This window comes from Mucor mucedo (assembly GCF_025094135.1).
Source record: "Mucor mucedo strain NRRL 3635 chromosome Unknown EV154scaffold_152, whole genome shotgun sequence".
In the NCBI taxonomy this organism is placed as follows: domain Eukaryota; kingdom Fungi; phylum Mucoromycota; class Mucoromycetes; order Mucorales; family Mucoraceae; genus Mucor; species Mucor mucedo.
Window position 1 is genome coordinate 15,993 of NW_026252436.1, and position 10,819 is coordinate 26,811.

The 10,819-nt window shown below is 35.6% G+C and overlaps 6 protein-coding genes across 6 annotated transcripts; 2 read left to right on the forward strand and 4 right to left on the reverse strand.

The window, feature by feature from the left end:
* Window positions 1–86: 86 nt before the first annotated feature.
* EV154DRAFT_429970 (Clathrin/coatomer adaptor, adaptin-like protein) lies at window positions 87–432 on the reverse strand (the record flags this gene model as incomplete). The annotated part of the gene is made up of 2 exons (XM_051596507.1): window positions 87–358; window positions 405–432. The coding sequence occupies 2 exons, from the start codon at window positions 430–432 to the stop codon at window positions 87–89; spliced, it is 300 nt and encodes a 99-aa protein (XP_051452236.1).
* A 455-nt stretch (window positions 433–887) lies between these two features.
* On the reverse strand, window positions 888–2,767 carry EV154DRAFT_526399 (uncharacterized protein). The gene has a single exon (XM_051603387.1). The coding sequence runs from the start codon at window positions 2,742–2,744 to the stop codon at window positions 1,059–1,061; it is 1,686 nt and encodes a 561-aa protein (XP_051452237.1). The 5' UTR covers window positions 2,745–2,767; the 3' UTR covers window positions 888–1,058.
* A 1,096-nt stretch (window positions 2,768–3,863) lies between these two features.
* Window positions 3,864–5,662, reverse strand: EV154DRAFT_606784 (uncharacterized protein). Its single transcript, XM_051607562.1, has one exon. The coding sequence runs from the start codon at window positions 5,631–5,633 to the stop codon at window positions 3,954–3,956; it is 1,680 nt and encodes a 559-aa protein (XP_051452238.1). The 5' UTR covers window positions 5,634–5,662; the 3' UTR covers window positions 3,864–3,953.
* Window positions 5,663–6,614: 952 nt separating this feature from the next.
* On the reverse strand, window positions 6,615–8,258 carry EV154DRAFT_486643 (uncharacterized protein; the record flags this gene model as incomplete). The annotated part of the gene is made up of 1 exon (XM_051598872.1): window positions 6,615–8,258. The coding sequence occupies one exon, from the start codon at window positions 8,256–8,258 to the stop codon at window positions 6,615–6,617; it is 1,644 nt and encodes a 547-aa protein (XP_051452239.1).
* A 104-nt stretch (window positions 8,259–8,362) lies between these two features.
* Window positions 8,363–9,494, forward strand: EV154DRAFT_526402 (TatD family). The gene has a single exon (XM_051603388.1). The coding sequence runs from the start codon at window positions 8,384–8,386 to the stop codon at window positions 9,422–9,424; it is 1,041 nt and encodes a 346-aa protein (XP_051452240.1). The 5' UTR covers window positions 8,363–8,383; the 3' UTR covers window positions 9,425–9,494.
* Window positions 9,495–9,511: 17 nt separating this feature from the next.
* EV154DRAFT_526403 (uncharacterized protein) lies at window positions 9,512–10,686 on the forward strand. Its single transcript, XM_051603389.1, has 5 exons — window positions 9,512–9,572; window positions 9,692–9,815; window positions 9,896–10,031; window positions 10,102–10,327; window positions 10,388–10,686. Exons 1-5 carry the CDS (start codon window positions 9,551–9,553, stop codon window positions 10,642–10,644), a joined length of 765 nt encoding a protein of 254 aa, XP_051452241.1. The 5' UTR covers window positions 9,512–9,550; the 3' UTR covers window positions 10,645–10,686.
* Window positions 10,687–10,819: the final 133 nt, after the last annotated feature.

Consider the following 10,819-nt stretch of genomic DNA (forward strand, 5'->3'; position numbering starts at 1 on the left):
AAAGCTCTAATTAAAGGGTTGGGGTCTTCAACGTCCTAGTATTAGAGTTGTTAGGATGTGGGGTGTATGGGAAGTTGGGGGGAGGATTATTTTGTTTTTACTTTGATAAACATGGAGATGGCCATAACAGCCATGTCAGGTTTTGTTCTGGCATAGTTGATGATGTATAAGTAGACCATCTTTTTAATTTCCAGGACAGGAACTTGCATCACGTTAAGAATATCAGGGAAAAGTGGAGACATGTCGTTTCCCATTGTCATGTTGGCTACAATTTTCTTCATCACTGTCTTTTTGCGCTGATGCTTTTGATCTCGTTTTTCCGAGGTTAACTCGGCACGAAGTTCCTGGATTTTACCTACTCTAACTTTAATAATTTTCTCAATTTATCCTTTGCCATTATTTACCTCTTTGAAAATACTTTGCGTCAGACATAGTGGAGGGTGAAAGAAAAGTAAAAGTTTAATTGACTTTTCAGAATTTGGTATTTTACATGTGTGCACAAAAGAGTGATTCCCAAGTCCGATTCCTAAATTTAAAATAGGTCGGACAAATGCTGTAACTGTGAAAATCATGATTTCTATCTTTTGCGAGAGACACATTCAAAACCGAAAGTTTATGCAAAGCTGTTAAATTTGTCTATAATTTTATAGGAACTAGAGTACAAGGGATTCACCATCACAATTTATTAGTTTTAGAATGAGACGAATTAGACAGCCAAAAATTCGAATTTGGACACACAGAAACGAGTATAAGTTAAATTTTGTTCAAAATATAATGTCTTGCCTTTGAAAAAAAGTTAATTTCGCTGTCCAATCCAGAGAGAACGCAGTGTTTGATATCTTGTGAGATAACTTCTAATATTAGAATAATCAAATTCTGTAGCTTTTGCATTCTACTTTATTGAGAAAAGGTTGATAAGATATGATACATGATAGTAATGAGTGTAAAGTTTAGATGTGGAATTAAGGCTTACAGATACAAGTACTTATCAAATTTACTGCTGTATAAGAGGAAGATTTAAAAAGATTATATTCGGTAAATCGAAACGATCCTTTTGTTTACGAATATGCTACAGATTCTAATGTGAATAAACTATTCGGCGCACAATTTATTTTGACTGATCGACTATGAAGCTTGATGGTGACATTACGGATATAGTTGGTACGTTCTAGGGACGAGCTGATGGTGACTGGGATATTCTTCTTCTTATCATTATGAAACACAATCCTTTTGTAGCAATGAAAGTCGTCATATTCGAATTTGAAGAACACAAAATCGTAATCTATTGCTTTTACAGGATTAACATGAAAATTAAATACTTTGAGGCTTGTATAGGCTGTAAGGTCCCATGTGAGTGTGCGTGTTGATCGGGTACAAAAAATATCATTTCGATCAAAAGTGATGGTTTCTGCTTTAGGTGAATAAGCGTGAAATTGATCCAATAAAGCCTCCCAAGGGTTAGAACAACTAATGATAATTTCTGATCCAATGCTTCTGAAATCGAAAAGTCTCGTTGAGAGATAAAGTTTTTCAAGTCGAGGAATTTCTTTTGCATAGTCTAATATTTCCCAGTAAGAGAACTGATCTTCTGTAAATGTTAGACCTTTCACAATTTTCTTTACATTATCAATAAAGTGTGAACCAATAAGCCTTTCATGTTCGGAGATGTATTTGAAACTTAATTTACCATCATGAATAGCGATAACATTGTCTGTGGCACAGCTGGGGGTACAAAGAGTAGCATCATATAGCCGATTTCCATCGCCTTTTAGCTTGCATAAAACACTGTAAAACACATTCGTAAGTGATGGTGGAATTGGTAACGATAGGTAACCGTTAAAATTGATTCTTAATTCCTTGAATTTTTGAAATTCATCAGCGAATGGTTCAATCACTGAAAATAATTTGAAAGCATCTTCTTCATGGTAATGAACGATAGTTAAATTTAAGTATTCCAAAGCCGGTATGATTCGGAGATAGTCGATATACGCTGGTGAGTTAATTTGCGAAGAAATTGTAAGACGTTTTAAATGCTTGTTACTTGTACAACCAACTTGACTATTTGCTCGGAAAGGAACCAAGCACCTGCTAGCATAATTGAGGTCTATAATATTTTCACAGCAAATTAATATATCAAACAACGTTATGTCATCTCCGAATTGATTAGTAATTGTTAATTGAGTCAAGCACGTAAACTGCGGCAGAAAATAATTCAAATCTTTCGATGTAGCTGACATTAGAGCATTGCTGCTTACATAAGTTCTAAGTCGTCTAATCGATTTACGGAAGTTGTAACAAGCTAGAAAATGTGATACACTATCTTCTGCACTTATCCGGCAAATTCCAATTTCTTCGATGTACCGTAAATACATATTTGTATCTGTGATATCCTGCAAAATAGACATGTAGTGAGCTGGCCTGTTGAAAGCTTGAAGATCCAGTTTTTTCAAATTTGGGAGAGACGAAAATAATAATAGAGAGGCTGGTTTATCAGGTGTACTAAGAATGGCCAATCCATATTCGTTATATACACTACTGATAGCGAGTTCTTGGGTGAAGCATCCATTTATATAAGTCACATCTCTTTCGGTAGGTATTTTTGTGATGTGGATATTCTGAAAATAGAGTGGGACTACGGTCATATGCCATTGTTTACATACGTATATCAATGGATACATATCTTTTTTGTCCAGTAAGCTAAATATATTAATCAAGATTTCATTAGGAGCAGTTTTAAATGACATTTTGCAGAAGAAGAAGAAAGAAAAATAAAAGAGTAAAGGGTTGCGGTACTTTGAACCAAATAATTGATTCATTTTATTCCCCTGAAGACGACCCGATGGGGCAGGTGAGACAAGACTTCGCCCAGACTCAATTAAGAGTACATAAGTTACACGGCCATACATTAATAGAAAGAATATTTGAAAAACTCAGGCGATTGAATAGGTAAAAAAGAAAAATATTATTCTAATTAACCTTTAAAACATGCGTAGTTACTCTAAACACGGTTCCAATAATTTAATAACATGTTGACACTACATATTAGTGAGCTATTATACCGGAACTCTTAGGTTTACTGTTTAAAAACCCCCACTGGTTCTAATCTGCGAAAATTATTAAATTAGAATATATTTCGATCCAATGGGCTATAAACCTTATTTCAAATCACAAGATACATTTGACATACGTTTTGAAGAAGAATCGACGGAAATACTCTATTATTTTAAACTGTTCTGTGTGGTATCACAAGCTCTTAAAATATCAAATTTAGCTTCTATTACACTCTGACATTCCAGATATTGATCGAAGAGGAATATGAGGGTATTCGCTTTGACCGGGTTACTATTTTGCTTTAATAGACTATGTGGTTGTATTAAAAAAGCGTTGTAATAAATGTTCAGATAAATTAAATCATTTGTTAATTGTGAACTGCGGTGCGTTACACATTGTGTTGTGTTTGTCAAATAAATTCAGTTTGTCCTTCTATGTGTTACGAGCTGCGGGCTATCTTGTGTTTTGTATGAGGTTCATTCCAATAGTTCGATAATTGAATCTAATCGTAGTAATACGATATGAACAGAGAACTAAAATGTATTTTCTGCTTCCTTTTGGCTCTAGTCGTGGTTTTTGTGCAGCACAAGCTGAATAAGTCAAATGCTTCGTACTGCTAGTCTCTGAATCAGAAAATGCAGAATTATGTTGTTCATGTTAAATAGATAGGGTTCGCATAACCTATATGTATGTGACATACTGGAGTATAATTTTACGGGTGGCTATATGCAATTATATTTACATAAACCGTATTTAGCACTAGAATCTAAAAATGAACTTTCATGATGGAAAGTCAAAAAGCTCGATTGAAGCCCGTAAAAAAGCACCACAAAAAATGGATTAGCTAGGTATTAGATAACATTTTTTTTATTGAAATTAACAAATCTATCGAATTTGCTTTTTTACGAATACGCTACAGGTTTTATTGTATATAGACTATTCGGGACACAATTTATCTCGACTAACCGACTATGAACCTTGATGGTAGCAATAAAAATGACGCTACCAAGTTTTGAAGATGAGCTGACAGTGACTGAGATGTCTTTTTTATCATCACTATTCAAAAACATTCTTTTGTAGCAGTGAAAATCTCCATAATCGAACTTGAAGAATATGAAATCATAACGTTTCATTTTTATTGGGTCGACGTGAAGATTGAATGCTTTGAGACTTTCAAAAACAGTAAGATCACATGTTACATCAAGTTTTCTACCACTGAATATATTTTTCCGCCCAAAAGTAATTGTTTCGGCATTAGGTAAATAGTTGTGTATTTGATTCAATAGGTCGCTCCAAGTGTTTAAACAACTAATAGTGACATCTAATCTACTGATTTTTACATGTAGAAACAATAGCTGGATATATAGAGTTTCAAGTTGAGGAAACGTTTTTGAATAGTTCAAAATATCTGAGAGAGAGGATCGAATTTCTGTAAATGTTAGGCTTTTTACAATTTGTTGTCTGTCAATAATGTCATGCTTCTCCACAAAAGAGCTGCTATCGTATTCCCTCATGATATATCGAAAACTTAGTTCATCATCACGTACAACGAGAATGTCGTCAGAAGTACATTCGGAAGATGTAAATGTGGCATCATATAGTATACGTCTGTCACATTTTAGCTTGCATAAAACACTGTAAAATGAACTCGTGAATGACGACGGAATCGATGAATATTCACCACCATTAAAATCGATTTTAAATTCCTTGAATTTTTGAAACACATCAGCAAACGGTTCAATCACCTGGAATATTTCATATCCGTCTCTTTCAATAGTTAGGTTCAAGTAATCCAAAGGCTGCATAGTTCGAACATAATTAATGTATGCAGATGTACCAATTGGAGAAGAAATTGTTAGTCGTTTCAGGTGCTTATTACGTGTAGTTCCAACTTGACTGCTTGCTCGGGAAGGGATCGGGTACCGACTGCTATATTTGAAGTCTTCTATATTTTCACAGCAAAGTAAAATATCAAACAATGTCACATCATCTTCTTGCGAACAGCTGTAAGTCAATTGAGTCAAATACGTGAATTGAGGCAGAAAATAACTTAAGCTTTTTGATGTAGTTGATATCAAACGGTCACTGCTTACTTGAGTTTCAAGTCGTCTGATTGATTTACGAAAATTGTAACAGGAAAGAAAGTGGGACACGCGCTCCTCTGGACAGTGTGAGTAAAAAGAAATCTCTTCAATACGTTGTGTATATGTGTCTGTGTTTATGAGCTCCCTTAAAAAAGACATGTACTGGTTTGGCAAGGTACGAGATTGAATATCAATCTTTTCTAAATTCGGAAGGCATGACAATAATTTTAAAAAGGTTGATTTATCTGATTCTTTTTCACGAAGAGGATTCTTTGTAGTATGACCGCTGTAGATAGTAAGCTCTTGAGTAAAATTTCCATTTATGAAAAGGCTATCCGCTTTGATGTGTTTTTCTATGACCCGTATCTTTTGAAAATAGAGCAACAATGCGGCCATATGCCACTGTTTACAAACGTGCATCAATGAATGAACATCATTTCTGTGTAGTAAGCCAAATACTTGAATTAGTATTTCGTTAGGTAAAGTTTCAAAGAACATGATGTAGAAGTTGAATAAAGGAAAGAAAGAAAGCTACCGTAGCTTGGGTTAGTAATTATTTCCCCCCTCTTTTTTTACACAATGCTTGGCAATGGGATAATGCGGAGTTTCATGTAGAGTGCCATATTTGTGAACTTGTGATACCCGTTTTCTAAATATAGTTTTCATGCTTGGAATAAACATTTAGCATCAAAGGAGCAACAGTTATAGACAGCCTTCTAATAAATGTTTTGATGTACAGAGCTATGAGTGTGGTAAAGCCGCTGAAACATGAGATTTGTTTTAACAAGTGGTATTCATGAGATAGAGGGTGATCCTTATTCTAAAATGCTCAAAATACTCAAAATACTCTCAATCAGATAAGTATTCTAGTGGTAATAATACCCGATGCTAATAAGAAAAATCCATCGCTATATCGTGAAAATAATACATGTGCAATAATGAGTCAGTTCTCAGAAATATATATACTGGGTATTCTTATTAAACATGAAATCAATGGACTGTGCCACAAACCTTCAAGTGGTTGCGCCTTCACTTGAATAGAAAATACCGTCTTAGTGGCCGAGTGCCCAGATATGTTTATGTAGACAAATATCACTATTAAAATTCAAGTTAAAATTAAACTCTTCTTTACTTGGTATATAAATATTAGTCAGAGGGATCAACGGAATTAATCTAGGTTGTTGTGGACTCTTTTCGTATCGGATGTCAACGTCCTTCATTAAATTGATGTTTTCTGCAAGTCCGGATATGTTATCTTCATTTATTTCTTTATAGAATAACCAGCATATCGCCTGTTCTCTGATTATTGCCATATTTAAAAAAAAAGGTAAAGAATATAAAAAGTTCAGTAAGTTTAGAAAAAGGAGGGAAGATAGTAATGATGAAGAGCTACAAACAATCAAACATGAAAAATAGATGGTCATACAGATTAAAGTGGTTTTTTTATTCTTATTATTACATTAAGTATGACATATGTTTTTAATGAATATATTTCAGGTTCAACTGAGTGGTTAACTTTTTTGTATTGCAATTTATCTTTACTAATTGACTATGTACTTTGACGATGACAGTAAATGTATCTTCAAAAGCGGTATCTACAACCGGAATATTCTTTTTTAGAAGTATTTTCTTGTAGCAGTGAAAATCGCCATAAATAAACTTGAAAGCCAAAAAAGTGTGAAAAACCATATTGATACAATTACCAACAATGAAACTGAATGACTTGAGGCTCTTGAAAGCTGTAAGGTCCCATGTGGTCTCAGAAACCGCGCATACGAAATTAATTTCTTGCTCAAACGCAATAGTTTCAGCATGAGGTGAGCAATCCTTTAGATGAGCGAATATTTCTTGCGAAGGACTTGAACAATTTATAATAACTTCAGTTTTATTGATCTTGCAGTTGAAATCATGCGTATTAATGTTAAAATTTTTAGCTCGAGGGAAAGTTTTTGCATAGTTTAGGATACCCGTAAAAGAAGACCGTCTTCCATTAATTGTTACGGCTTTCACAATCTTTTCGCTGTCTACTAGACAGTATGTATTGTTAGAAGATAAGCTAGCGGATTCACCAACGACATAGCAAAAAGTAAGCTTATTATCACAAATAGCGACAGTGTCGCCTAAGACGTACCCATCATCACTAAAAGTAGCATCATACAGCAGATTCCTATCACCTTTTAGTTTGCATAACACATTGTAAAATGTGTCTGTTAATGATGGTGGAATTGATGATAATTCGCAGCCTTTAAATTTTAATCTGAACTCTTTGAATTTTTGAAACACCTCAGCAAACGGTTCAATCACCTGGAATATTTCATATCTATCTTGAGGTGTACTAAGTTTTAGATAGTCCAAAGGCTGAACAATCCGAATATAGTTGATATAAGCGGATGTACTGATTGGAGAAGATATTGTTAAACGTTTTAAATGCTTGTTATTGGTAGTATTAACCTGGCTAGTTGCTCGGTAAGGGATTGAAGCCTGACTAGTGTATTTGAGGTCGATAATATTTTCGCAACAAAGTAAAATATCAAACAAGGTTACGTCATCTTGATCCTGTCTATAGAATGTCAGTTTAGTCAAGCATGTGAACTGAGGCAGAAAATAGATCAAACTTTTTGATGTAGCCAACATTAGATCATTGTTGCTGACGTGAGTTTCGAGCCGTTTAATCGATTTACAAAATTTGTAACAAGCAAGAAAATTTGCGGCGCAGTGGGATGTATGAAAATTTCTACCAAAAGTAATTTCTTCGATACCTTGTGGATACAGTGTTATGTTATCAAGTTGCTGTAAAATATACGCGTAATGGTTTATAAATTCAGTTAGTTGAAAATCCAGTTTTTTCAAATTTGGAAGGGAGGATAATAGCCGTAAAAATTTTGACTTTCTTGACTTTTCGTCAAATGCACAGTATAGGTCAAGCTCTCGAGTTAAATGCCCATTTAAAAAAAGGCTATCTGTCTTGATATTTTTCGTGTTGATCCAGATCTTTTGAAAATAGAGTGGGACTGCGGTTACATACCACTCTTTGCATACATACATTGATGGTTTAAGGTCGCGTTTGTCTAATAGACAAAGTATTTTAATTAGAACTTCTTTGGGAAAAGTTTTAGAGAACATGTCGTTAACGGAGAACAAGAAAGAAAGGTAAATTTTGATCGTCAAAGCATTTTAAACTCAAAAAAAAAAAAAAAAAAAAAAAAAAAAAACTATGCGACAGGAATGTTTTTTCTGGATACGCATTAATGTGCGGTTCTTTAGAAGAAAAATTTTTAAACCATGGTGTGCCAGTAACCACCGAAACCTTTGATGAGAAGCTGTTTGACCTCGTTTGCGATGCGCATTGTCACCCACACGATGACAAGGATAATTTGGCCTTGATTGCTCAGTTGAAAACGGGACATGTCACCATCATGGGAGTTCGACAAGACGATTGGGAAACCGTGTCCAAGGTAGCTAAATCGTGTAACGAACAATACGAGGGGAAATGCGTGCCGAGTTTTGGTATTCACCCTTGGTTTAGTCATTTTTTAATGACAGAGAAGCAAAGCAATGCGCATGAGCACTACAAGGAGATATTACAGTCGTCTGATGAACAAGACTTACAAGCGATGCGAGAAGCACTGGAAAAGAAGCCTGTATTTGCCTATGATACGTGGTATTCTAATTTAAGAGAAACGTTGCTGAGTCATCCTGGTGCGATGGTAGGAGAAGTGGGTATAGATGGATCAGCCAGACTGTTACCTGGTGGATCAATTGATTGGCACGGAGTGAAGCCTACGTCTGTCAGATGCTCAGAACAACATCAGATGGATATTTTTGATGTTCAATGTCAACTTGCTCGAGAGCTCGATAGAAGTATCAGTGTACATCTCGTGCAAGGACATGGACCTTTATTCAAATATTTGCAGACAAAATCACTCATGTTCAGTAACAGAAAACTTAGGTTAATGAAGGTTAAACCCAATATATTAAGAATGTGTCTTCATTCATTTGGTGGGTCTCCCGCATCTGTAAAGCAATTCATGGACCTGAAAGGATATGAAATGTATATCTCTTTCTCGGTTTGCATCAATGCAAGACTGACACCACCCAAGAAACTGCAAGAACTTATTCGAGCAGTACCCGAAGACCGTTTGCTAATTGAATCTGACTTGGACACACCTAAGGGTATTGATAAATGTATGGTTGAAATCATAAAAATTGTAGCAGAGGCACGACAATGGAGCATTTCTAAAGTGGTGGAAACAACACACCAAAACTGGTTAAAGTTTACCCTCCGCTGAAGACTAATTAAACATCCGTCCTGATGACGCAATAAAAGAAAGAGACCTTAAGGCGAAGAAAAATTTTATATTTGTTGGTTCTGTATATTTTTTTTTTTTTCATCTTGTTTTAATTAAACACTAATAATGAGTGAAATCGACAATACAGGTAAAAGACTCAGTTCAACAAAAGTCTTTCAGTACATTCAGCGCCTCTTTCAGCTCCATGTGCAACGTTGAGTTTTATTCATCTTATTCACCATCCCTTTCTTTTTATAATCCCAATAGTTGACCAACGCGTTTCAGATGAAAGAGGCCGTCGCTCTCGTAGCCGTTCCAGATCTCGCTCTCCAGGACGTGACCATAGTGACCACAGATATAGAAGTCGTTCTCGTTCACCCAGAGACCAAATGTAAGCTCAATCTCCTTTTTTTATATTATTATTCAACGGCAGCAACAACAACAACAAAAAACTGAAAGTATGTCTATTAGGCGAGGTGGAGGTGGCAACGGAGGAGACCAAGGTCAAGAGGAAGATGCGAACCCAGGAGATAACTTATTTATCACTGGTCTCTCTATCCGTACCTCTGGTGCTGACTTAGAAGCTCTTTTTGCAAAATACGGCAAGGTAAGGAGTTGAGCTGAAATAATAAAAAAAAAATTTAATTCGAGGCTGATCTAAAATTTTACATGTTTAGGTCAATAAGGCAGAGATTATGTTTGATCCTCATACCCGTGAAAGCCGTGGTTTTGGATTCATTCGTATGGCTGACCCTGAAGAAGCTGAAAGAGCCATCACCGGTATCAGTGGTTCTGAGGTAGATGGTCGCGTTGTCACAGTTGAAAAGGCAAAGAGATCTCGACCCAGAACACCCACTCCTGGCCGTTACTATGGCCCACCTAAGCGTGGAGGACCTGGTGGATGTAAGTGGATTACACCTAATTATAATCTGAACACAAGTACTAACATTTATTAATCTATAGCCAGAGGAGATAGAAGAGATGGTGGTAGCAGTAGACCTCCTAGAGGCGGAGACCCAAGATATGATCGCTATTATGAAAGATCATATATGGATCGTTACGATCCCCCTAGAGGATATGAACGTTATGAAAGGGACCGTTATGATCGCTATGATCGCTATGACCGTTACGACCGTTACGACCGCTATGATCGTTATGACCGCCGCCCCCCACCACCAAGATATGACCCTTACCCCCCACGTACAAGATCACCTTATTAAGAGTAATCAACTACACCTCTTTTTTTTTTTTTTTTTTTTTTTTTTTTTTGCTATGAAAAAAAAAAAAAAAAAATCAAATCAGAAACTCTCACAACTAAAAAAAATATATAAAAACATATTACACAGTTCACAATTCAATATTCCACACAGAAAATTTGTTCTCTTCCAGCTTTAT